Source organism: Pristiophorus japonicus, chromosome 13 (assembly GCF_044704955.1).
Source record: "Pristiophorus japonicus isolate sPriJap1 chromosome 13, sPriJap1.hap1, whole genome shotgun sequence".
Taxonomy (NCBI): Eukaryota; Metazoa; Chordata; class Chondrichthyes; family Pristiophoridae; genus Pristiophorus; species Pristiophorus japonicus.
In genome coordinates, this window is record NC_091989.1 from 38019329 (window position 1) to 38046524 (window position 27196).

Genomic DNA, 27196 nt, shown 5'->3' on the forward strand with positions numbered 1-27196 from the left:
GAAAGTAACGCTCGGCAATAAGTTTCCGAAAAATGCCCGTCAGTTTCCATTTTGTGGTTAATGGGCGATACATGGACGTAATACATCAATTCAGCAGTTAAATGTGCGTTAAGTGGGCGTTAAGCATGCAAAAAAAGTGGAAAATCTAGCCCTTTGAATTTTTTGAGGACATTAGTAGGTTGGCAGACTTAGATTGCCTGATGGACATTGTGCATCTTGATTTTCAAAAAGCCTTTGACAAATTGCCACACTACAAGATTCGAAATAAGGTTGATAACTGTGGGATTAGCAGGTAGATTTGGGGTTTGATAAGGAAATAGTTGCATTCTCATACAGAAGGCTGTTGTTAATGGCAGTGGTTCTATGTGGGGACTGGATACCTCTGGATTGCCGTAGGGATAGGTGTTAGGGCATCTGCTCTTCACTCTCTTTATTAATTACCTGCAAGAAGGCATTCGGGCAACTGTCCACAAGATATATGTGGGTATAAGGACTTTAGATGAGAAAATGGATTACAGATGGATCTAGATGCACTGAGGAATGGGCCCACGCCTGGTAGATGTTATTTAATATAGATAAACTTAATGTTATTCATGTGGGTAGAAACAACACCAAGCACGTGTACTCAAGGCGGCTAAATGGGAGAAGGACCTGGGTGTTATAGTGTATCAATCTTTGAAGATCCACGGCCAATGCCACAAGGATATTGCAAAAGCAAATAGAGTGTTAGTCTGTATTGTCAGGATGATTAAATACAAAACACAAAATAATATCTCTGTACAAGGCCTTGGCTAGGTCTGTTGAATTGGCTGTCCAGCTTTAATCCCCTTGCATGGTGGCTGATATAATGGCCCTGGAAAAAGTTCACTGGAAGGCTACTGGATTGATACTTATGTTACCATGATAGGCTTGGAGAACTGAGGCTTTTTACTCTAGAAAAGTGTAGACTTCAAGGAAATTTGATTTAAAATAATGGAAGGATTATATTCACTCCATTTGGCTAGGCTATTCAAGCTAGATTAGGGAGGACCAGGGGACAGGAGTATAAATTACATAAGCATAGTACTAGGTTTGATGTCAGGAAGTACTTTCTTTCATAGAGGAGTTAACCTGTGGAACAAGTTGCCAGTAAGTGCAGTGGGTGCAAATTCATTGCAAGTGTTCAAAATGGAGCTGGACGAGTTCCTGAGTATGGCCAATGTAACTATGCATAGAAGATAGATGGGTACTGGGGATGTGTCTCCCATTCACAGTGGTCTCCTGGAACTTGTCCGATCGCCTGTGGGGTCAGATTGGAATTTCCCAGAATGTTTTTCCTAAATTAGCCTGAAGTTTTTTCTCCAATTTTTTGCCTGTCCCCAGATATTGTGTGGTTGGAGATTAGGAGAGTGAAGTAGACAGGAGTGTGGAAGTCACAGCATAAACAGTATTGGACAGGTTCGATAGGCCCGCTGTTTTTTCTCCTGTCTTTGGCTTTCGTATGTTTGTAAAATTAATATCACCTTGAATATTAAAGCTAATATACAATATAGAATATTTTTTGAATGGCGAGAGACTGGGAAATGTTTGCATTCAGAGAGACCTGGATGTCCTTTTACAAGAATCACAGAAAATTAATGTGAAGTTATGGCAAGCAATTAGGAAACCAAATGGTATGTTAGCTTTTGTTACAAGGGATTAAAGTATAAGAGTAAAGGGGGCCAAAATTACCCACCACCCGAAACGAGTCACATTTACCGTTTTCGATGTGTTCCGGCCGCCCCAATGCATGGGACAGCCAAATTGGAGAAATTCAGCACTTTGTTCTTTTTTTTGGAACGGGGTGGAAGTGGGCCACCAGGGAGGGCTTTGGCCGGGCCAGCGGCCTGGCACCCCCTCTTGGGAAAGTATTCAGTGGTAGTTGACAATTCGTTATTGCCAAGTTATCCTTCGCCCTCCTGTGCACTCAGACAGTTATAACCTTTTGGGTGAAGAAACAAGATAGATTTAGCACAGCAACAGGATATTTCAGATTGCTTATGTTATATATGTAAACGTGTATTTACTCTGTACAGCCACCAGAGGGCTCATCCCCGGGAGTCCCAAGGGATCCCTTAATCCCTTGGGAGCACAGGTATCTAAGGAGGTTTCACAGGTTGGAGAGGCACTCTGGAGTCCTGCAATAAAAGACTATGGTCACACTTTACTTTGAGCTCACAGTGTTCAGTCTGATTCTTTCTCCATACACAACAACTGGCGACAAGATACAGATAGCAAATCCAAAGATGCAGAGAACAGTGGGCATCCTGGAGAAATTCTCGGAGGGAGATGATTGGAATACTTTTGTGGAGCAACTCAACCAATATTTCTTGGCCAATGAGCTAGATGGGGAAGGGAGCGCTGCCAAATGAAGGGCGATCCTCCTCACCATCTGTGGGGCACCAACATATGGCTCATGAAGAATCTGCTCACTCCAGCGAAACCCACGGAGAAATCGTACAACGATTTGTGCACACTGGTCCAAGAGCATTTGAACCCGAAGGAAAGCGTTCTGATGGCGAGGTACCGGTTCTACACCTACAAAAGGTCTGAAGGCCAGGAAGTGGCGAGTTATGTCGCCAAGCTAAGACCCCTTGCAGGACATTGCGAATTTGAAGGACATTTGGAGCACATGCTCAAAGACTTTTTCGTACTTGCCATTGGCCACGAAACCGTACTTCACAAACTTTTGGCTGTAGAGACCCCAACCTTGAGTAAGGCCATAGCGATAGCCCAGGTGTTCATTGCCACCAGTGACAATATGAAGCAAATCTCTCAGCACACAAGTGCTGCTAAAAGTACTGTGAACAAACTGATGTTGTTTTCAAATCATAACGTACAGGGCAGGTCACATATGCCTGCAGCTGCACGCTCGTAGATGTCTCAGAGTCCACCATCAAGAGTGATGAATGCAAGGCCATTAAAACTTTGTTGGCGCTACAGGGGTGATCATCGTTTCCATTCATGCCAATTCAAAGAGTATGTTTGCAAGGGCTGTGGAACAATGGGACATCTCCAACGAGTGTGCAGGCGAGCTGCAAAGTCTGCTAAACCTGCAAACCACCACGTTGCATTGGAGGACAGATCCACGGAGGATCACGAACCAGAGCCTCAGATCGAGGAGGCAGAGGTACATGGGGTGCACACATTCACCACGAATTGTCCCCCGATATGAATGCTGAATTAAATGGACTCCCGGTGTCAATGGAGCTGGACACGGGCACGAGCCAGTCCATCATGGGCAAAAGACTTTCGAAAGGTTGTGGCAACAAGGCCCCAAGGCCAGTTTAACTCCAATTCGCACAAAACTAAGAACTTTCATGAAAGAACTGATTCCTGTAATCGGCAGTGTTACCGTAAAGGTCTCCTACAATGGAGCGGTGCACAAACGGCCATTCTGGGTGGTACCGGGCGATGGTCCCACGCTGCTCGGCAGGAGCTGGCTGGGAAAGATACGCTGCAACTGGGACGACATCCGAGCGCTATCGCCCGCTGACAACACTTCATGTGCCCAGGTCTTAAACAAATTTCCTTCACTGTTCGAACCAGGCATCGGGAAATTCCAAGGAGCAAAAGTGCAGATCCACCTAATTCCGGGGGCGTGACCCATCCATCACAAGGCGAGAGCAGTACCATATATGATGAGAGAAAGGGTAGAGATCGCGTTGGACCGGCTGCAAAGAGAGGGCATCACCGATCGAGTACGGCGAGTTGGTCAGTCCTATCGTCCCAGTCCTCAAGGGAGATGGCACTGTCAGAATCTGTGGCAATTACACGGTGACTATCAATCGTTTCTCCCTACAGGACCAATACCCACTACCAAAGGCCGATGACCTTTTTGCAACGCTGGCAGGAGGAAAGACATTCACGAAACTGGATCTGACTTCAGCCTACATGATGCAGGAACTGGAGGAATCATCGAAGGCCCTCACCTGCATCAACACGCACATAGATCTTTTTGTTTATAACAGATGCCCGTTTGGAATCCAATCAGCGGCGGCGATATTCCAGAGAAACATGGAAAGTTTACTGAAGTCAGTCCCGCACACCGTGGTCTTCCAGGATGACATCTTGGTCACAGGTCGGAACACAGTCGACCTGGAGGAGGTTCTTAGTCGACTCAACCGCTTAGGGCTCAGGTTAAAACATTCAAAGTGCTTTTTCCTGTCGCCTGAAGTGGAGTTCTTGGGAAGGAGGATTGCAGCGGACAGCATCAGGCCCACCAACGCGAAGACGGAGGCAATCGAGAATGCACAGAGGCCACAGAACGTGACGGAGCTGCAGTCATTTCTGGGACTCTTGAACTACTTTGGTAACTTCTTACTGGTTCTCAGCACACTGTTAGAACCACTCCATGTCTTACTATGAAAAAGAGGCGAATGGGTTTGGGGCAAAAGCCAAGAAAATGTCTTTGTAAAAGCGAGAAAATTATTATGCTCAAACAAATTGCTTGTGTTGTATGATCCATGTAAACGTTTGGTACTAGCATATGATGCATCGTCATATGATGTCGGGTGTGTATTGCAATAAGCCAATGATTTTGGGAAATTGCAATCGGTTGCTTATACATCCAGGAGTCTGTCTAAAGTTGAGAGAGTCGACAGCATGATTGAGAAAGAAGTGTTAGCATGTGTCTATGGGGTAAAGAAAATGCATCAATACCTGTTTGGGCTAAAATTTGAATTGGTAACTGACCATAAACCACTTATATCCCTGTTTTCCAAGAGTAAAGGGATAAATACCAACGCACCGGCCCGCATCCAGAGATGGGCGCTCACGTTGTCCGCATACAGCTATGCCATCCGCCACAGGCCAGGCACAGAAAACTGCGCCAATGCTCTCAGAAGGTTGCCATACCCACCACAGGGGTGGAAATGGCGCAGCCCGCAGATCTGGGCATGGTTATGGAAGCATTTGAGAGTGAGCAATCACCCATCACTGCCCGGCAGATCAAAACCTGGACAAGCCAGGATGCCTTATTATCTCTAGTCAAAAGCTGTGTGCTTCAGGGGAGCTGGTCCAGTGTCCCAGTGTAAATGCAGGAAGAGATAAAGCCATTCCAGCGATGCAAAGATGAAATGTCTATTCAGGCAGACTGCCTTCTGTGGGGCAATTGAGTAGTCGTCCCCAAGAAGGGCAGAGATATCTTCATCAATGACCTCCACAGTACCCAACCAGGCATTGTAATGATGAAAGCGATAGCCAGATCCCACGTGTGGTGGCCCGGTATCGATGCAGACTTAGAGTCCTGCGTTCACAGACGTAATAAATGCTCGCAGTTAAGCAATGTACTCAGGGAGGCGCCGCTAAGTTTATGGTCTTGGCCCTCTAAACCGTGGTCCAGGGTACTATGCAGGCCTGTTCTTGGGTAAAATGTTCCTTGTGGTTGTAGACGCGTACTCCAAGTGGATTGAATGTGAGATAATGTCAGCTAGCATGACTGCTGCCACTACTGAAAGCCTGTGGGCCATGTTTGCCACACACGGCCTACCCAATGTCCTGGTGAGCGACAACGGGCAATGTTTTACCAGTGCTGAGTTCAAAGAATCAATGACCCGTAACGGGATCAAACATGTCACATCTGCCCCGGTTAAACCAGCGTCCAATGGTCAGGCAAAGAGAGCAGTACAAACCATCAAGCAAGGCTTGAAGAGGGTAACTGAAGGCTCACTGCAGACTCGCCTATCCTGAGTCCTGCTTAGCAACCGCACGAGACCCCACTCACTCACTGGGATCCCACCTGCTGAACTACTCATGAAAAGAGCACTTAAGACAAAGCTCTCGTTAGTTCACCCTGATCTACATGAACAGGTAGAGAGCAGGCGGCTTCAACAAAGTGCATACCATGATAGCGCAAGTGTGTCACGCGAGATTGAAATCAATGATCCTGTATTTGTATAAAATTATGGACAAGGTCCCAAGTCACTTCCCGGCAAAGAGGGGAGCAGGGTGTTTCGGGTCAAACTTTCAAATGGACTCATTCATCGGAAACACTTGGACCAAATCAAACTCAGATTCACGGACTATACTGAGCAACCCACCTTGGACCCTACCTTTTTTGATCCCCTAACGTACACACCAGTGGCAACCGGCACCACGGTTGACCACAAAGCAGAACCCATCATCCACAGCAACCCCATAGGGGCAGCTGCACAGCAGCCCAGCGAGGGCCCAACAAATGATTCAACAACACCAGTTTTCACACCGAGATGATCAACCAGGGCAAGAAGGGCCCCAGATCGACTCACATTGTAAATAGTTACACTATTGACTTGGGTGGGGGGGGGGGGTGTTGTTATATATGTAAACTTGTATTTACTCTGTACAGCCACCAGAGGGTTCATCCCCGGGAGTCCCAAGGTATCCCTTAATCCCTTGGGAGCACAGGTATTTAAGGAGGCTTCACAGGTTGGAGAGGCACTCTAGAGACCTGCAATAAAAGACTGTCACACTTTACTTTGAGCTCACGGTGTTCAGTTGACTCTTTCTCCATACACAACAGCTTACATGGAGAATAATGGTGTCTATGAGTTCTTCGGTGACTGCAATCCTATCAGAGGATTCTAAAAACATAAACCTGAGAACAAAGCTCAAGTACCTTACAACTGTGGTCAACAACCAGAGATGAGATGCAGCCTTGAAATCCCATGTGTATATACTTTTACAAAATCTATAGCTGAGTTCAGAATGGTAGTTTTGGGACAGTTTTGTTTGAGATTAGCAGTTGATACATGATGTGCAATCATGCTGAAGCATTAATGATGAGGCAATCACAACACATTCAGTGACTGACAGACATTTGATCACTGGGAAATAACACAATCATTGCATACTTCAACTCACAATTTCTGGAGTGATTTTTTTCTGTGGAATGCCTGAAATCTTGTCAAGTTGGAATGACTACCCGATTTTTTTGCATCGAAAGAATTTACACAGATTTTTGGAGGCGGCTTTGCCTTTGTGTCCCTCTGTCTTTACTAAGTTACAAGGGACTCTAGAAAAATGCATTCCATGAAAAATAATACAGCTCCCAAAATTTAGGGAACAGAAGTTAAACAAATTAGGTTTTTTATTTTAAACACATTTACATTTCAGCATCTTTCTTTTACCCAGTTTGCTACACCTTGTGATTGTGCAGTGTTGCTGAGGTGTGTGTGTTTTAATTGCATCTAATTATTGCAGAGAACCCCACCGAAAGTGTGTTCAGCTCCAAATCCCACAGCACACACTTGGAAGGTAGCAGTGATTATCGCCAGTCTCAGGGGTTAACACTCATTTCGTTTGAGGCTTTCCACGACTGGTGGGCACTGGAGGGAATGGAGTGTTTCATAGACACAGGTATTAACGTTATGATTCAGCTGGTAAGGTTCCCTTTGGTTTTGTTGGGACTTTGCTGCTTATTTTAGCATCTATTAGTTTGATTGGGTCGCATGTTTGTTTATTATATTAGCGGTGCCCTTAAAGTGCACTTGTGGTGCTAACTTGTCACTGGGTGACACTGGGGCGACTCAGTGCCACTCCTATTGATCCAATTAAAACAAGCCCAGGGGTCAGCGCCAACCTGTGACTCAGAAGAGACACAGCTGCAGGTGAACTGCTCATTAGACAGATGGCTGGGAGATTGGGCAACCAGGCAACGTGTGCCTGGAGCAGACAACAGTGCTGCCAAAACATGGCACTCTTTAATGGAAAGGAGAAACTGAATATAAAAAGCAGCTATTTTTGAGAATAATGGAAACTAAGTCATCCAAGTTACTATCATTCTGTGCAAGAAAGAAGCAGTTGTCGCTGAAAATTTAAAAAAAATCTTTAGTGTGCAAAAATCCAACACTGACTTTATTTTTTTCAGAATAACAATTAACATTTCTATAGCAACAACAACTTGTATTTATATAGAGCCTTTAACGTAGTGAAACGTCCCAAGGTGCTTCACAGGAATATTATGAGTAACATAACACTCCTATATTATTTAGTTGTATAGATTTCCTTTTGTATGGTTAAGTTCTTTATTAGGTGTTCCCCTTGAAAATGTGGCCACATTTAAAAGTGATGGCTTTCAGTTGATGACACTGCAATCCAGTGTCTCTTTATCGCTCCTTCGGAAAAGGCACATACAGAAAGATATCTCGTGGTGTTTTATTGAGTGGAGGGAAAGGGGCTGCCAATCACATGGGAAAAGCAAGAAAAAGAGACGGGGAGTATTGAGCTGAAAGCACAAACAAAGGGAGGAATTTTAAAGATCCAGTGGACTGGAATAATAAGAGTAAGTTTGGTTAAAAAAAAAGTGTGCCTATTAGTTAGGAAAGTTGAAAATAATAACAGATTGAAGATGATTGGCAGAAGAACCAAAGGCGACATGAGGAAAAACTTTTTTACGCACTGAGTGGTTAGTATCTGGAATGCACTGCCTGAAAGGCTGGTGGAGGCAGACTCAATTGTGGCTTTCAAAAGGGAATTGGATAAGAACATAAGAACATAAGAATTAGGAACAGGAGTAGGCCATCTAGCCCCTCGAGCCTGCTCCGCCATTCAACAAGATCATGGCTGATCTGGCCGTGGACTCAGCTCCACTTACCCGCCCGCTCCTCGTAACCCTTAATTCCCTTATTGATTAAAAATATATCTATCTGTGATTTGAATACATTCAATGAGCTAGCCTCAACTGCTTCCTTGGGCAGAGAATTACACAGATTCACAACCCTCTGGGAGAAGAAATTCCTTCTCAATTCGGTTTTAAATTGGCTCCCCCATATTTTGAGGCTGTGCCCCCTAGTTCTAGTCTCCCCGACCAGTGGAAACAACCTCTCTGCCTCTATCTTGTCTATCCCTTTCATTATTTTAAATGTTTCTATAAGATCACCTCTCATCCTTCTGAACTCCAACGAGTAAAGACCCAGTCTACTCAATCTATCATCATAAGGTAACCCTCTCATCTCCGGAATCAGCCTAGCGAATCGTCCCTGTATCCCCTCCAAAGCTAGTATATCCTTCCTTAAGTAAGGTGACCAAAACTGCACGCAGTACTCCAGGTGCGGCCTCACCAATACCCTACACAGTATTCCATCCCTCTCGCAATGAAGGCCAACATTCCATTCACCTTCCTGATTACCTGCTGCACCTGCAAACTAACTTTTTGGAATTCATGCACTAGGACCCCCAGGTCCCTCTGCACCGCAGCATGTTGTAATTTCTCCCCATTCAAATAATATTCCCTTTTACTGTTTTTTTTTCCAAGGTGGATGACCTCACATTTTCCGACATTGTATTCCATCTGCCAAACCTTAGCCCATTCGCTTAACCTATCTAAATCTCTTTGCAGCCTCTCTGTGTCCTCTACACAACCCGCTTTCCCACTAATCTTTGTGTCACCTGCAAATTTTGTTACACTACACTCTGTCCCCTCTTCCAGGTCATCTATGTCTATTGTAAACAGTTGTGGTCCCAGCACCGATCCCTGTGGCACACCACTAACCACCGATTTCCAACCCGAAAAGGACCCATTTATCCCGACTCTCTGCTTTCTGTTAGCCAGCCAATTCTCTATCCATGCTAATACATTTCCTCCGACTCCGCGTAACTTTATCTTCTGCAGTAACCTTTTGCGTGGCACCTTATCGAATGCCTTTTGGAAATCTAAATACACCACATCCATCGGTACACCTCCATCCACCATGCTCGTTGTAGCCTCAAAGAACCTGAAGGGCTACGGGGAAAGGGCAGATGAGTGGGACTAGCTGAAGTGTTCTTGCAGAGAGCCAGCACAGGCCCAATGGGCTGAATGGCCTCCTTCTGTGCTGTAACTATTCTATGATTAGAGAAAAAAGGTTATTTGCGCAATATCCCAAATGAAAGGATGAAGTGAGATTTCCCAGTGAGGTTCTGTATTAACAGGCACCTCCAATACATTTTGTGACTTGTTGTATTTGCACTTTGTGTTTATGTGGCGCTTATCTGCAGCAGCAAAACTGTATGTAAAGTAAATGGCGTAATGGGACCATTAAATGCTGAAGTCGACACTGAATTCAAAAGGTCTTTTGAAGCTGCCTTGCAATGATAGGTTATTTCCATTAGAGGGTAGCCTACAACCCAGCTGCTTGCAGCAGAATGTTTACTCAAATGTATCGAAACACCTCCTCACAGCAAATATTGATCAGCCACGTGATTTAAAAAGTTCAAAGTTTTTTTTGAAGGAAACGATTGAATATTACAGTGTGAGTGAGAGAGGAGGGAGGGAGGGAGAGCTGGAAGTCACACTGTCATCAGAACAAAGGGGAGCCGGCCCCAGGTTATCCTAGGTCAAGTTGTACTCATTCATAGTCAATGAAGGTAGCGAATTCAGTCGGTTTAACTCAGCCTTGAAGTGGATGGCGGAGGCCAATTTGCCGCGTTGGAACTTGCAATTTTGAAGCAGTGCAAGTAAACCCCCGACACTTTGGTCAACTCTAAGAAGGATCGGAGTGTGTTCCAAAGTTTGCTAGATCGCCACGATGACAACAAGAAAAGGTTTCTACCACCAGGACATTAATAAAACGGCGTGGGAAGTTTTGGAGAGATACACAGAGCTCGCTGCTGTAGGCTCGGGAGCCTATGGAACTGTTTGGTAAGTGAGATTTATTTCCTCAGCCAGTTTCCTTTCACAGTGAGCTTGAGCAGAGATTGGGCAGTTTTTGAACTGGTTATTGCCAAGACCGGTTTCCTCCGTGCATCTGTTCACAGAAAGACACGAGGATGTGTTCAGCACGTTAAAAGTGTTTGATGAACAGCCCTTACTGTTCTGTACAATCTGTGAATTGCCAGAGCGGGCCACGACTCTTCCGGGTTTTCAGGCAGCTGGAAACTTGCCTGTTCTTTCTGTGTTTAAAGTGCTGCTGGTGAGAATGACCATGTAAGCACCAAACTGACTCTTCCCTGTTGTGATTTCGGCCAACAGCTCGGCTATTGAGAAGCGGGGCGGCTCGAAAGTCGCCATCAAGAAATTGTACCGGCCCTTTCAGTCCGAGCTCTTCGCCAAACGGGCTTACCGGGAACTTCGGCTGCTGAAGCACATGAAACATGAGAATGTGAGTAAATTGTCGGAAGCGGGTCGCATTCAAATTACAAGTGTGGTTGAGATTGCCCCCTTTTTAGAATAGATTTCTGGCCCTTGGGTTGCAAGATGATTTGTAGCAAACAGGGAGTGGTACTATATTTTTCTCTTTCGAAAACCAACGCCTTAAATAGACTTGGTTCCTTTTCCTGGCCCATTTTCCATTCTATTTTTGATTTTTGTGTGTGTGTGTGTGTGTGTGTGTGTTTGTTTAACATCCAGCGCCTGTTACATAAATGGAGCACTGGCTTGGAGCGGGAGGAGGAATGAACCCAGCAGTGGGAGGGAGAATGGAGGACTAAAGTCATGAGGTGATAAATGAGTAAGGATGGTCATTCTGAATGAATCCACAACCTCCTCACCCCACCCACAATAATACCAGCGTTCTTGCCTCCACTGGACTACCTGGAAGCCCATTCCAAGTGGTGCGACTCATTATGTGAAGAACTTTCTGATATCAGTCCTAAATGTGTCTCATGGCTTAGTTTATCGTGTTCTAGGTTCTTTTCTGTACTATTTACCTTGTATATCAGTCATCTCTCAGTCACTACCTTCCACGTTGCTGCAGAATGTCCTCATAAGTCAGGCCTTTGATGCTGGGAATCAGTCATTTAACTCTCCCCTGCACCATCTCCCTGGCTGCAATATTTATTTCCCTTGTGCCTTAGTACTCAGTGTGATCTGACTACAGTGCTTCTTCTGACCTGTATTCTCATGTTTTGCATGTACAATTCAACATTCTGTTCATTAAGCAGTGAATGAATGTATTGAGTGGCAAGTCTAGTAATATCCTACATTTCTGTCAACTGCGCCCATAACTATTTCGCCACCATTCATGGGATGTTTATCAATCATTTTTTACCTTCCTCTGTGCAGTACTTTATACTTGTTTATTATTTCATCTACCATCGCTTTACACATTTTCTATAGCTCACTTTGTAATTGCTGGATTATGTCTGCAGATTCAGCTGGCCCTGTCGGTTTGTCAATATAGGGCTGACTTTGTGAACATGCATGTTTGGAAATCACAATTGCAGTAACCATGATTTTCCATCTATTAATGTCAGCTAAGGGTTTCTTTGCAAACAAAGAGATTGTCACAAGATAACATTTTGGAATATATCAAAGAAAAGTGCCCCTACCGTTATATTTTCTCTTTTAATAATTACAAATGAGTTCATTCACATTGCTGGCCCAGTAACTTATCCAAATCACCCCCACTAGTTATGTCATTGGGATTTACAATTTAAATATACCTATTCGAAAAGCCAATGCGAGAGAAAAAAATCATAACTTGTTAAGGTACTAAACTATGTAGTTACCTTCACCTTCAACCCAAGGTGTCAGTAAGCTTGGCAGTTGTTTAGATTAGTATCAAATCCCTCAGGGTTGAATGTGGAAAATTCTCTAAAACAGTTTCTAAGCTAGAAAATAATGCTGTGCATTGCAGTCCATGGTGAAAGTGCCATTGTTGAGTCTGAGACTTAGTATCGTGTGTCTTTCTTTTTTGGTAATAAGAACTAAAATTAATTCATTTTTTAGGCAGTCCAGTGTCCATTATATGGAGAAGGTTCAAGGACATATCATTTTGATTCAGAAACAAAATTGTAACATTCAGAATGGTCGTAATCTGCACTGAGCCGAAGGAGCAATGTGGCTATTGAAATTCAGTTTAGCAAAACATTTTTGTATGAGGACTTCGCAGCTTTTATAAGGACAGTGCCAGCTTCTTTGTTCTGTCCGTGTTCAGTAGCAGTGTTCAGCATCCAGATACTGTTGCCATAGTGACATACTTGCGTTGTTCCATGCTGTTCCCACACTTGTGCTAACATTCACACAATGGCACAGAGCTTTTAAGAGAGGTTCACAAAGTGTTCACAAAACTTGCTGTATTTATGTGAAATTCTTCTTGTTAACAACTATCTTAGCTGGAAAAAATAGCAAGAGTGTTGTCATATTAGGATAAGAATTTTTATATTTTGGTTCAGTTATTGCATATTTTTAAGGGTAAAGTTCTATGCATGTAATGTCAATTCAAACAAATTCATTATATATATTCATTCTTTTGATAATGCTAGTGTATTAATTATTCTTCTAAACATCAGTTCAACAACTGATGATTACTACAACTGCTGAACTTGTATAACAACTTTAATGTAGAATGATGTTTCGAGGCATTTCACCGAGGGAGAAAGGAATACAGGATGACCCTTTGCTCGGGGGAGGGGGTGTTAAGAGATGTTAAGAGAAGGTTTGATTGAGAATCAGGATTTTACAAGGGTATTGAAGGTGGGGAGAGTAAAGGCCAGGGATGGGGAGTTCCAGAGAGTGGGACTGAGATAGCTGAAGTCTCTATTACTAACTAGGGAGGGAAGGATGCATATAAGGCCAGAGTTAGAGGGCGAGGGACGTAAGGTGGGTTGAGGGATTTTCAGGTAAGTATGGAGATTTAAAAGTTGATGCATTGGGAGACAGCAAATTAGTTTAAGTGAGCAAGATCATGAGTGAATTGTGAGCAGGTCAGGATTTGGGTGGCTGAGTTCTGGACAAGTTGGGAGTTCATGGAAGTGGAATTTTGGAGGACATTGGAGAAATCAAATCTAAAGGTAATAAAATCACAGGCGGTCCCTCAAACGAGGATGACTTGTTCCACATGAGTTCACAGATGTTTCAATGAAGGAACCGATGTTCCAGTCCTGAACCCCAATTGAGGGGGTGGAAGATGCCTGTGCGTGGATTTTTTTAACGTGTGGTGACCGTTGCACATCAGCCACCACACAGGGTCGACAGAGCTAGGCCTTTATCCAGTGCAAGGGTTAACCAGGACTTGCGCTGAGTGATCGGGGTGGAAGAGTGATGAGGGATCGTGGCTGAGGTAATAAAAACGGGGATAGTGTCGGCCTTGGCTCAGTTGGGAGTACTCTTGCCTCTGAGTCAGTTGTTTGTGGGTTCAAGTCATACTCCTGAGACTGGAGCACAACATCTAGGCTGACACTGCAGTGCAGTACTGAGGGAGCGCTGCACTGTTGGAGGTGTTGTCTTTTGGATGGATGTAAAATATCCCATGGCGCTATTTCACAGAGAAGCAGGGAAGGAGGCTTGGCCAATATTTATCTCTCAATTAACACCACTAAAACAGACTATCTGCTCATTATCTCACTGGTATTAGAATGAGCAGCGTGTGGCGGCCCGGCCCGGATATTGGCGAGGTCCCGGCCTGCAAGACCATCAGCAGGCCGAGGCCATCAGAGGGAGCAGCGTGCAGCAGCATACCACTGCAGGAGGGCGACGGCTGCGAAGTCAGGTCGCTCATTGCAGTGCGAGCAGGCACAGCAGGAAGGGTGAAGAAGCGGCAAAAGTTTGTAGAAGGAAGTGACGGGGGCCCAGGAGAGGCGTGAGTCTGGAGGCCAAAAGAGCCGAGGGCGCGGGGCAGCACGAGCCAGCCCACACTGCGAAATGTGTGCGCACTCGGTCCATGCAGCAGAGCTGGTCTTCAGTTAGTCTTGGGTAATCCTTGTCACCGGACCAAGATCTAGCTCTGTCAAGCCCGTGTGGTGGCTGATGTGCAACGGCCACCACATGTTTAAAAAAAATCCAAGTAGTTCGGGATCTGGAATATTAAGTCCTTCATTGAAACACCTGTGAACTCATTCCTTTTTGGCGTAGAAGCAAGTCATCCACGTTTCAAGGGACTGTCGATGATGATGATGATGATGATGATGATTTGTGGGACTTTGCTAAGTGAAAATTGGCTGCTGCATTTCCCTACATTACAACGGTGACTTCATTTCAAAAGTAAAATGCTTTGGGATAGCCTGAGGTCATGAAAGGCACTATATAAATTCAAGTTCTTTAAGGGTTTCAACAGTAGTAGGAAGACAGTGTTGTGAAGGTGGAATTAAAGAGTATTGGTGATGGATAGAATATGGGGTCTGAAGCTCGGCTCCAAGCAAGATGCTGAGGTTGTGCACCCTCTGGTTCAGCCTAAGCAAGCAGCCAGGAAACGAGGGTGGAGTCCGTGGCGATTCTTGGCCGGAGCGAGAAAGGATAGTTTCAGTCTTCCCTATGTTCAATTGAAGGAGTTCTGACTCTTTTTAGTCAGACAGGTAGTTTGACAGCATTGAGGTGGTCATGGAGCCATGGGAAATGGTAGATGGGTAAAGCTGGGCATTGTCACCATACTTATAGAAGCTGACCTGATGATGTCACTGAGGGGCAACACGTAGATTAGGAAGAGGAGGGGGTCAAGGTTGGCTCTTCAAGAAAGTCCAGCTGTGACCGTGTGTGAGTGGCAGGAGGAGAAACCATTGCAATACATACACTGGCTGGATGGACTAGTAGGAGTGGAATGGTAAGGTTAACCATAACAAAATCCCCAGAGAGACATTGTGGAGGGCAAAGAGTTGCAGAGGATCCCTAAACCCTACCCCAATCTATCACTGCTCCTCTGGCTTTCAATTCTATTGTCATCAATCCATGCTTTCTTGAATAATCCTACAGCTACCGCCTGTGTTTCGCTCGGCATTCTCTGAAGGGCCTATTGAGGTTCTCATTGCTGTCTGCTTACAAGCATAAACTCCAACTGCCTCATTCTCCTGGCTCGCTGACCTATAAACTCTCCTACCCATATTCACAGCCATCCACCTTGCCACCTCAAGTAGCCTCTCTATTCGCATGGTCTCAATCACAGGCTAGGCCATCTTTGACCATTTTTTTGTATCCCTCACTACCCGCATCTTCCAACCCCACTTCCTTCTGTGTCTGTTAATAAACTCTCCCTTAAATCACTTACAGCTGTACTTTCAAACTCCTGGCTGTCCAGCCCTTCACCCTCCATTCATCACAGCTGTCAATGCGCTCTACCATTCCTTCTCATCCACCTTTTGATATCCTTGTTCACAGTAAAACCCTTACTCTCTCCACCCTGGTCATTTCCCTGATATGGCCCCTATCTTTGCTCCCCCAAGTTGCAGGAACAGTGCCCCATAAATTGCATGGAGTGCCTTCGGGATTGGTAGGAAAAATAACTTGTCCACTGCCTAAAGTGTGCCCAAAATCAAGTTTTAGCTTGAAGTCCGCCCACTCAATGCGGAGTTCAGCTGTTGAACTGCATTAAGAATATAAGAACATAAGAAATAGGAGCAGGATAGGCCATTTGGCTCCTCGAGCCTGCTCCGCCATTCAATAAGATCATGGCTGATCTGATCATGGACTCCGCTCCACTTCCCTGCCTGCTCTCCATAACCTTTTATGCCCTTATCGCTCAAAAATCTGTCTATCTTAGCCTTAAAATATATTCAATGGCCCCGCCTCCACAGCTCTCTGGGGCAGAGAATTCCATAGATTTACAATCCTCTGAGAAGAAATTCCTCCTCGCCTCAGTTTTAAATGGGCGGCCTCTTATTCTGAGACTATTATGGGCCCAAATTTGGCCAGGAGTTGCTCTTTCTTTTGGAGCAAATTGATTTTTCTGGAGTATCTTAAAAATCCCCATTCTGCACATTTAATTTGCGCCAGTGTAAGTGAGTTGGTTAGGATTTTTTTTAAGTTTCGTTTTTTTTTTCAAAAGCGGGCGTTATCAGCCACCTATACCTGTTTAGGCCAGTTTGGACAGCTAATAGTTACTCCAAACTAACTTAGGCCAGCAGATGTGGCCATTTGTAGCCCGCACAGAAAACCCTTGCGGCGAGTTAAGAAATCAGCGCAGGTAGCCAGAGATTTGGGGGAGCGGGGAAGGGAAGTGAGAGGACCTTGCAAAGCACTAAACACCTTCACAACAACATTAAAGATGCATAAAAACCATCAATAATAAATAAAAAAAATAAAAAGCCCTACCTTGGCCCCGAGAAGTCAGCGGGACTACGCACCGACTGCAGCACGCACCGGCAAGCCCTTCGGCCAGGACTAGGGGCAGTAGGTGGGAAGCCCGGGCGGGAGAGCAGTGAACTGGCCACACAGCTAAGAAGCAGCAGGCTGGGTTGGCAGGAGGGAACTTAAAGGGGGGCTGGGAACATGCAGGCTGCAGGAGGGAACTTAAAAGGGGGCTGGGAACACACAGGCTGCAGGCACCAAAAATCAGTAAGAAGGCTTTCCCTTTAAAAATGACCAATTGCCAATGTTAGTCCCTCATTGCGCATGCGCAAACGCTTCAATGCGCATGTGCAACGCTGTCGGCACTGTTACAGACACTGGGCCCTAGCCCCGCCCCCCTACTGCTTTTGCCACGCCATGCCAAGCCCTTTGACGGTCCACGGAGCTGGGAGAATGCGGAGCTACATTTTCAACGCCGTTTTTGGAGCAGAAAGTCGCTGCACCTCAGGCAAATGCGCCGAAAAAAATGGAGGGCCAAATTTGGGTCCAATGTCTCCTCGTTTTAGTTTCCTCTGAGTGGAAATAGCCTCTCTTCATCCACCTTGTCGAGGCCCCTCATTATCTTCTGTTTCAATTGTTATATATGTAAACCTGTAAATACCATGTTTAACCACCAGAGGGCTCATCCTCTGGAGTCCCAAGGGATCCCACAATCCCTTGAGAGCACCTGTACATAAGGAGGCCTCACAGGCTGGAGAGGCACTCTGGAGACCTGTACTAAAGGACTATGGTCACACCTTACTTTGAGTTTGCAGTATCTGGTCTGATTCTTTATTCAAGACATAACATCAAAAAGATCATCTCTCATTCTTCTGACCTCCAATGTATAGTCCCAACCTACTCAACCTATCTTCATAAGTCAACCCCCTCATCTCCGGAATCAACTGAGTGAACCTTCTCTGAACAGCCTCCAATGCAAGTATATCCTTCCTTAAATACCAAAACTGTATGCAGTACTCCAGGTGTGGCCTCACCAATACCCTGTACAGTTGTAGCAGGATTTCTCTGCTTTTATACTCTATCCCCCTTGCAATAAAGACCAACATTCCATTTGCCTTCCTGATTACTTGCTGTATCTGCACACGTAACTTTTTGTGTTTCATGCACAAGGACCCCCAGGTCCCTCTGTACTGCAGCACTTTGCAATTTTTCACCATTTAAATTATAGTTTGCTTTTCTGTTATTTCTGCCAAAGTGAATAACCTCACATTTTCCCACATTATACTCCATCTGCCAAATTTTGCCCACTCACTTAGCCTGTGTATATCCCTTTGCAGATTTTTTGTGTCCTCCTCACAATTTGCTTTCCCACCTATCTTTGTATCATCAGCAAACGTGGCTACATTACACTCGGTCCCTTCATCCAAGTCATTAATATAGATTGTAAATAGTTGAGGACCCAGCACCGATCCCTGTGGCACCCCACTAGTCACTGTTTGCCAACCGGAAAATGATTCATTTATCCTGACTCTCTGTTTTCTGTTAGTTAGCCAATCCTCTATCCATGCTAATGTATTACCCCCAACCCCGTGAACTTTTATCTTGTGCAGTAATCTTTTATGTGGCACCTTATCGAATGCCTTCTGGAAATCCAAATACACCACATCCACTGGTTTCCCCTTATCCACCCTGTTCGTTACATCCTCAAAGAACTCCAGCAAATTTGTCAAACATGATTTCCCTTTCATAAAACCATGCTGACTCTGCTTGATTGAACCATGCTTTTCCAAATGTCCCGCTACTGCTTCCTTAATAATGGACTCCAGCATTTTACCAACGACAAATGTTAGGCTAACTGATCTGTAGTTTCCTGCTTTTTGTCTGCCTCCTTTTTTAAATAGGGGTGTTACATTTGCGGTTTTCCAATCTGCTGGGGACCTCCTCAGAATCCAGGGAATTTTGGTAAATTACAACCAAAGCATCCACAATCCCTGCAGCCGTCACTTTTAAGACCTGAGGATGTCTTAATCGGGTCAATGGGACTTGTCCGCCTTTAGTCCCATTATTTTACCAAGTACTACTTCATTAGCGATGGTGATTGTATTAAGTTCCTCCCTTCCTATAGCCCCTGGAATGTGGCTAGTCAACACGGACTTCCAAGCATATTGAACCACAGGCTTTTAAGCAATTATACCTGAAGCTTCAAAGTTAATTACACCATAGAGTTTTGTGTAAATGTAATGCATTCCTTGTAGGGGTCATAAAGCCATTTAGAAGACTTGGGTACAAGGAAAAAGCACTTTGTGAGTCATAAATATGTCACATCCCTTCATATTGGTGTGAGCTATTTTGATGGATAGACACCTTGATGAACAGTGTCCTATAAATTGCACCGAGTGCCTTGGGGATTTATCGGGCAAATGGCCTGTCATAAAATGGAGACCCGTAATCTGATGTGCTTAGGATATTCAGGTTACTAACTCGGAGCTATTCCAGAACCCTCCATATTTATTCAGAGTGAGTGACAGAAGAGGGGGTGGAGCCCTTCTGGCACATGTGGCACTCAGTTTGGTCAGCCTTTCTTAGTCTCTGGAGTAATAGAAGCAGACTATCTCTTTGTTAGTTTCCATAGATCTTAATCAGAAGATGCCTTTTGTTTATTTCCTCTAGTCTTCTTCTGTAAGAAGTTTTACCAAGCAGATAAAGGAAGGTACCTTTACAGAGAGATGTATTAAGGATGGAAATAAGTTAGAGAAATTATTTGGCTATACCAGCCAGTTACAAACAGAGCTAAGTATGTTGTTTAATTGCAAATAGCCTGCGATCAAGAACGCTGAGAGAAAAGCTAGTTAGCAGGTATTATCGCTTATGCATAAGGTGGGTTCAGCGGGAACTGAAGATCCAAGTGGAACAGACCACCCTCTGTTCCAGGGTAGGATTGAAATCTACTCCGCCACACTGCTCATAAGGACAAGGTCATATAAGCTCTGGAACTTTGCTAATTGCACACATAGGGCTCAATTTTCCCCAGTTTTTTTGGAGCAGGCTGCTTTTTCTGGCCTAACTTAAAAATCCCTAGTTTCTCCAATCAAGTTGCACCAGTTATTATGAATCTTTTAAGTCCGTTTTTTTTTCAGCCAAAGGGGGCGTAACCAGCCAACTATGCCACTTCTGGCCATTTAGGGAAGTTTCGCCAGCTGAGAGTTACTCCAGTTCTGATTAGGCCAGCTTGTTCTGAAAAACCTTCCCTTGAGTTAAGAAAATCAGCGCAGTAGATGCCCACACTGAAAGAATTGAAAAGCACATAGCAGCAACTTACCTCCAACCCCGCCCGAAGGCTGTCCGGTCCCATTCTCGGTCCCCGGTTCACACACACAGAAAGGCTGTCTGGTTCCATTCTCAGTCCCCCGGTTCTCACACACAGTACGATCCCGAGAGAGTGAGATGCTTCACTTTGCAGCCTCAGCTCGCATTATGTCCCTGGTTACCATGGCAGCCCGATCTTTTTGGCGCAGATCAAGACTCCACCCCCCTCGGGTTAGGCCACGCCAAAATGAAGAGATCCAACGGGGAAACTTCAACACTTTTTTTGGAGGGCCCCCAAAAAATCAGCTGAAACGCTTCAAGTACACCAAAAAAATGCTTTGCCGAAAATTGAGCCCATAGACTGTGAGCTATTTGATAAATTGGCTATCTAGTGTTGGTAACTTATCGGCTATTTAGGATTTAACACTAAAATATCCTCATCAATTGTAATAAGCGCAAACTTTGATTGCTGCTATAATTGTTACTTACTAATGTTAATGCTGGTTTACAATGATATACTAACTTGCCAGTGTAGGATTTGCTACTCATTTTCTTTAAATAACTCTCTCCATCTATTAATCGTTGCTATTCAAATTGCTAGAGGAACCTGACTACACCTACTTGTTTCTATTATCTACTCTCAAACCAAGATTTAACTTATGTTGTGAATTTGTAGTCAATAAATTTATTGTCTGATTTATTGTCTGGCTTCTTCTTTCATGGTTCGGCAAGAAAGAGTTAATTTATTCACTCAGTATTTTGTGGGTATCCTAATTAAGGGTTGGGAAGAAAATCTAAATTGGATCCAAGCCGATTAAATATGTGATGGTTTGGAGAGCTGAATGAGGCATTCACTCCTAGGCTTAGTCTGGACGGTAAAACTCCAGATGGTTCCATAATGAGAAATATATCGAGGGTGTTATGGATTCATCTGGTTTCTGGCATATAATTACCAGGATACCAAAATCCAGTGTTCTTAGTGCAATATGTGCACACTTGAGCATATCTGGTGCACAGCTGGTTTAGCCACGAATCACCAGATCTGGCTGGACCACTTCTAGCACTGTCAGGCCTTGCTATCCTTTGCTAAAACGGTTTACTACTTCAGGATTATCCTGCAAAGCAAAGATAAATGCTATCTTATTTTCTCCAATGCTAACCATCTGCTTTAACCCCTCTCCTCCGTCTCCTTCACTCTCACCTCCAACATCAAATGCGAGGAGTTCATGACTTCTTTTGCCAGTAAGGTTGAGACCATCCATCAACTGCCTTTGTACATTCCACCCTTCCCCTTGCCCACCAAGATGAACCATCGTTCCCCTCTGGCTTATCCCTGAACCTGCAACTTTCCTTAGTTTCTCTACTATCTCCCCTCACATCCTTTCTGAGCTCATCTTCTCCCATGAGACCCACCTCCTGCTCCCTTTACCCCAATCACAATCAACTGCTGACCACACAACTTCCCTTCCTGGCTCCCACGTTAGCTGACATTACAAATGGTTCCCTCTCCTTAGGTACAGTCCCCTCCCTTTCAAAACTGTTGGCATCACGCCCCTCAAAGTTTTTTCAAACTACTGCCCTGTCCCCCACCTCTCAAGTCCTTGAACGTGTTGTCACCTCCCAAACCTGTGCCCAGCTTTCCTGCAACTCTCTTGCTTATAATGCAGTGCATCCTTCTTAAAGTAAAACTGGTTTTAGACATCTGGGGATAAAAAAAAAACTCTTGCAAACTATAAATCAGTTGTGCAATAGATAAAAATAAAACGTGGAAAAATTCCTCAAATACAAATTTTTTTGTATTGTCAGCAATAGGAGACCCAGGCTCTGAAATTATGCGGTAAAATCCTGGCATTATTTGAAATTCCTTCCTCTGCTGCTTTAGTGGAATGGTAACCCGTTTTTAAAAAGTGGTTAAAGCCTCTGCTAAAATAACAAAGGAAGGAATTTCAGGCAAATGCATTCAATATTCGTGTGCTAGTATAGGGGCAGTGTCGAAAATCCGGAGTTCTGGAATCCGGACTCTGGGACGATTAGTGGCAGGGTCATCCGGAACCCGTAAAATGGTCCGGGATCCGCCAACCCTGCTGACTTCAGGGCCCTGCCGCTGCCAGCCTTGCCTCACCCCGCTCGCCTCACCGCCACTGCCCTTACCTCGGGGCCTCCTCGCCGGCCCACCCGACGACCTACTTGGCGGGGCTGCCCAACATGAACAGCTCCTCAGCGGGGCCCCGGCCCACCCGACGACCTCCTCGACGGGGCCCTGCCGGACGCAAACAGCTCTTCGGCAGGGCCGCCCAACGACCTACGCAGCGGGGCCCCGCCAAGGAGCTATTTGTGTCGGGCAAGGCCCTGCTCAGTAGGTCATCAGGCGAGGCAGCCACGAGGTAAGAGCAGCAGCGATGAGGTGAGCGGGGCAAATCCAGGAGGCGAAAAGAAGGTGGGATACAAAAGGTAGATTGTAGTGCATTATGGAGTTGTTCCAATTTCTTCTGCAGATCTTGATCGGTTTGAATGCTTTCCTCAAGCTGTTGCCGCAGCAACTGAACTGCTGCCAGCGCCATCTGCAAGGCTTGAATGCGGCTGTACAGAAATATAGTAAAGAAGCAGCGTCATGGGAAACAAAAACAAGAACTAAACCAAACTCCTCATATAGGTGCAGTGTTCACCCCCGCCTCCCCCTCCCCACCCCCCTTTCTGACATTCCGAAATTCGGAAATACCCGAACCTGGGCTCTGGTGTTTCTGAACTCGTGACGTCCGAAAGCAAATCGGAATCCGGAACAGCCTCGGTTCCAAGGGTTCTGGATTTTTGGCGCTGCACCTGTACCCCAGGATGAAATTCTAGGACCCTAATGCCATAGTTATGAGTTTTGAATCTTGGATCGGATCAAAAATTGGTGAAAATTCAGCCTCTGAAATATGTTATATGGTACAGACACTGCTTCAGATGAATGCCATTTAAGAGACTGAATTTCCCCCTGTATAAGTAATTCGTTTCCCTTTTCTCCAGTCTCTTCCCATTACTGTGCATTCAATTCATTGCTCGACTAGTTCGTAGTGCTTCAATTTAATTTAGAATTTGTTTGTGTGGAAATATGCAGCAAGTGTATGTGCACCTATCCAAAAATGTTAAAGAAACTAAGTTCTGCTGTGAAGTTATTTTCCCTCTACACGGACATTGACCATTTCAATTCTCCTGCTTGGTGGGGAACTATGCAGCTGATATTAGCTACATGGCTGTCACCAAGCAGCTCCTCTGGAATTCATCAGCTTGGCATCCTTTCCTGCCACGAATGCTGAGTGGGAGGGATTGGAGCCAGGAACATGCAGTATAGGCAAAGTACATAGTTGAACTGGACTAATTCACCTACTTTCTCCTCCAAGAGTATGCCACAAACAGTGAACATATGAGTGGAATTTGGGGTAAAGAAAATAACATATCAATTGAATTTAAGTACTTTTTTTCATTTTAGCACAATGCTTCAATTAGCATGGTTGGCTCCTGTTGACTATTTTACTGACCCATCAGAGCTAGCCTAATGAGGTGGGAGTGGGGTTTCCTAGCCTCTAGCCTTATTTTCCTGTACCAACACTTACTGCACAGGGGTGATTATAAGACATGGCACTGTGGCTGGCCTCAAACCCCTGCCAACTGTATGATCTGTGATCATGGGTGCAGGCAGGAGACAGGGAAGTCCTTTTTTCAAAACCATTTTAACAGACTTCTCGCATAAGGTTGTCCACATCCAATTGGCACCTTATTCCTCCCAGCCTCCATCAACTGCCAGTAGGTTCTGATTTTGGAGACCTGACTGGGAGTACCTACATGGCCCAGTACAGGAAATCCTGATGCTCCCAGACAGTAACAGCACACTCTAGTGCGCTGCCCCTGTCCAGCGTCAGGATGGGACAGTGGGTGAATCTGCACTGCTTTTTTTTTCATAGAATCATAGAAATTTACATCACGGAAAGAGACCATTTCGGCCCATCATGTTCGCGCCAGCCGATCAAGAGCTATCCAGCCTAATCCCACTTTCCAGCTCTTGGTCCGTAGCCCTGTAGGTTATGGCACTTCAAGTGTACATCCAAGTGTTCCAGACCCCCATTACCTTCTGGGTGAAGAAATATCTTCTCTAAGCCTCCCCCCAACTACTTTAAATCTATGTGCCCTGGTTGTTGACCACTCTGCCAAAGGAAACAGGTCCTTCCTCGGCCCCTCATAATTTTATAGACCTCAATCAGGTCTCCCCTCAGCCTCCTCTTTTCCAAAGAAAACAGACCCACCATCTCCAATCTTTCCTCATAGCCAAAATTCTCTAGTCCAGGCAACATTCTTGTAAATCTCCTCTGCATCCTTTCCAGTGCAATCACATCGTTCCTGTAATGTGGTGATCAGAACTGCACACCAGAACTCCAGCTAGTGTTTTATATTGATTTTGTTTAAACAATGGAAATTAATAACATTGGGAGGGGGAAGCTAGTTTGGAGTTGTTACTGAGCCAAGCGATATGAGAGAGCTGAACTAAAATTGTAGCGTTTTAAACATATAATTTAATTCAGTAGCCTAACTGGGTTCACTAGCTCATCCAAGCCAGTCACCTGAGGTATTGCTGGCACATAGGGCCCAAGTTTCCACATGATTTGCGCCTGATTTTTAGGAGCAACTGGTGGAGAACGGACTATCTTAGAAATCGCAATTCTCCACATTTTTTTTTTCTGCAGTTCTAGTCGAGTAGAACAGTTCTACTTTGGAACAGAATTTTTTCTTCAAAAGGGGGCATGTCCGGCCACTGACGCCTGATTTCAAAGTTTCCACAGTGAAAACGTACTCCAAACTAACTTAGAATGGAGCAAGTGAAGATTTTTGTAGAACTGAAAAAACCTGTTCTACACATTAAAATATTAGGCGTCCAGAACGAGGTGGGGGGGGGGGGGGAGGAAGGGAAGTCATTAAATTCTACAATAAATCTTTATTTATACTTCTACAAATATTATACAAATAAATCCAACCTGAATAAACATTTATAAGCAAAGAAAAGATTAAATAAACCATCTTCCTACCTGTGTGAAAGTGATTCAGGCACGGAGAATGCTGCAGTCAGCCTGAAGCGCCCGTTCTTCCCGCAGGGGGGGGGAGGCGCCCGTTCTTCCCGCGGGGGGGGGCGGAAGGAGACAGTGAGAAAGCTGCAAGAAGCCTCAGTGCTGATGGCAATGTGCTTTTATTAAAAAATGTTAAAAAATTAAACAGCTACAAAGAACTACAAAAATGGCCGAGTGCCAATGTTTTTTTCACACTGAGCGTGCGCGAACGCTCCAACGCGCACGCGCAGCGTTGCCGGCAGGAAAAAAACTAATTTAAATAGTACCCGCCCCCTCCCACTTACAAAATCGGCGCGAGTGTAGGCTCCGCCCCCCTGGGCGCTGCGCCAGGCAGACAAGGAGCTGCAGAACGCTCCAGAATCGCGATTTTTTTTTTTAGGCGCCGTTTTAGGCGCGAAGGAGGGGCGCCTGTTTTTTATCATGTGGAAACTTGGGCCATTACTGTTTAACCAATAAATATTTAAGAAAAACGAATGAGAATTAAATTTGTAACTTTAGTGTTCTTTTTTCATAAATCTTTTAACTTTAATTTGTAAAGAGTAAACAGTCACTCTTCAACGAACCATAGGGGGTATAAATTTGTCTTGTTCGTCTGTGTAAAATGGCCAATAGTGAATCGGCAACCTATTTTCCCTCTGCCCAAACATCTTTTCGATAAAAAGAGTCAATGACAAAGAAAATCAGGTAAACTTATAAAACCAGCTGCCAATTCACTCCAAGGTAAATTTATACCCCTTTTTGTCTTTATGAAAATGTGATGGACAAACCTTTTTTTGTGTAGGCGAAGAAGAACCCAAAGAGATTCATGTGTCATTTGCAGCCAGATTCTGTCACATGAGAGTAATGCAGTTCAACCATAGTTTGCACTTCTCATTTCAATGTGCTATATGTCATTGTATTATATATTGGGCAAACAATTTTTGTTTATTCACAACCATTTTTTCGCAAAGACAGAGCCCCTTTAAGTGTGCTAAAAATAAAATATAGATTCATAATTTTTGAAAACTGCTGCAGAAATGCACATGACATGATTTGTGTTTTTTGTTTTCTATTCCTGTCAGATGTACTGGATAATAATCTGTATGAATTGTTAATTGACGTAAGGTGTTCTGTTTTCTCTCTAGGTTATTGGGCTGTTGGATGTTTTCACACCAGATCTGTCCTTGGAGAAATTTAATGATTTGTAAGTTTTTAATTAAGTAATTTATTTGGGAACAACAATACTATCCCTCCATATCCCAAAATAAAGCACACAGCTAAATTAAATTGAAGCATTTGTACTAAAGACTAAACAGTTGAGTCTTTCACCATTTTTATATTAACAAAATGATGTGCACAAGGCAGCCATAGTTTTCTAGCTTTAGTCAATATGAACAAGAGAACGTATCCTGCCTCGCAAAGCACTATCCTGATGGGAAAACATTTGCAGGTCTATGAGGAAAAGGGTGGGGAGGGGTGAATGGAACTAACTGAAGTGCTCTTGCAGAGAGCCGGAACGGACGGGCCGAATGGTCGTCTTCTGTGCTGTAACCATTCTATCAACTGAAATGGAGCAACTTTACAATATATATTGATTTAAAAAATGTTTTGGGTCATTAATATCTCAAAGGTAAAACATCCATCTCAGCCATACAGAACAGGAAGGTTCCTTGTTCGGGCACAGCCACTTGATCATAATGAGAATAGTAGTTAGGGTATTACAATTGGCCATTGCACCCTGAGCTAAGGAAGGGAAGGTCAGCTCCTGATTCTTACACAAGTGTGTGTGTGGATGCTGGGGGAGGGCAGAATCCTCCAGTCAGACGACCTGCTAACACTCACTATTGAGGCTTGCAATGAAAAATGGCCACTTGGGCAGAGTACGTTGAGGGCAATT

General features: G+C 44.6%; 1 protein-coding gene across 1 annotated transcript in view; it reads left to right on the forward strand.

Annotated features, from left to right (window-relative positions):
• Positions 1-10260: 10260 nt before the first annotated feature.
• The window catches only part of LOC139277985 (mitogen-activated protein kinase 12-like), a 68945-nt gene continuing 52009 nt past the window's right edge, over positions 10261-27196 (forward strand). The window contains exons 1-3 of the mRNA XM_070896633.1: positions 10261-10618; positions 10949-11078; positions 26445-26503. Coding sequence (XP_070752734.1) covers positions 10506-10618; positions 10949-11078; positions 26445-26503 — 302 coding nt within the window. The 5' untranslated portion in view covers positions 10261-10505. The remainder of the gene's footprint in view (positions 10619-10948; positions 11079-26444; positions 26504-27196) is intronic.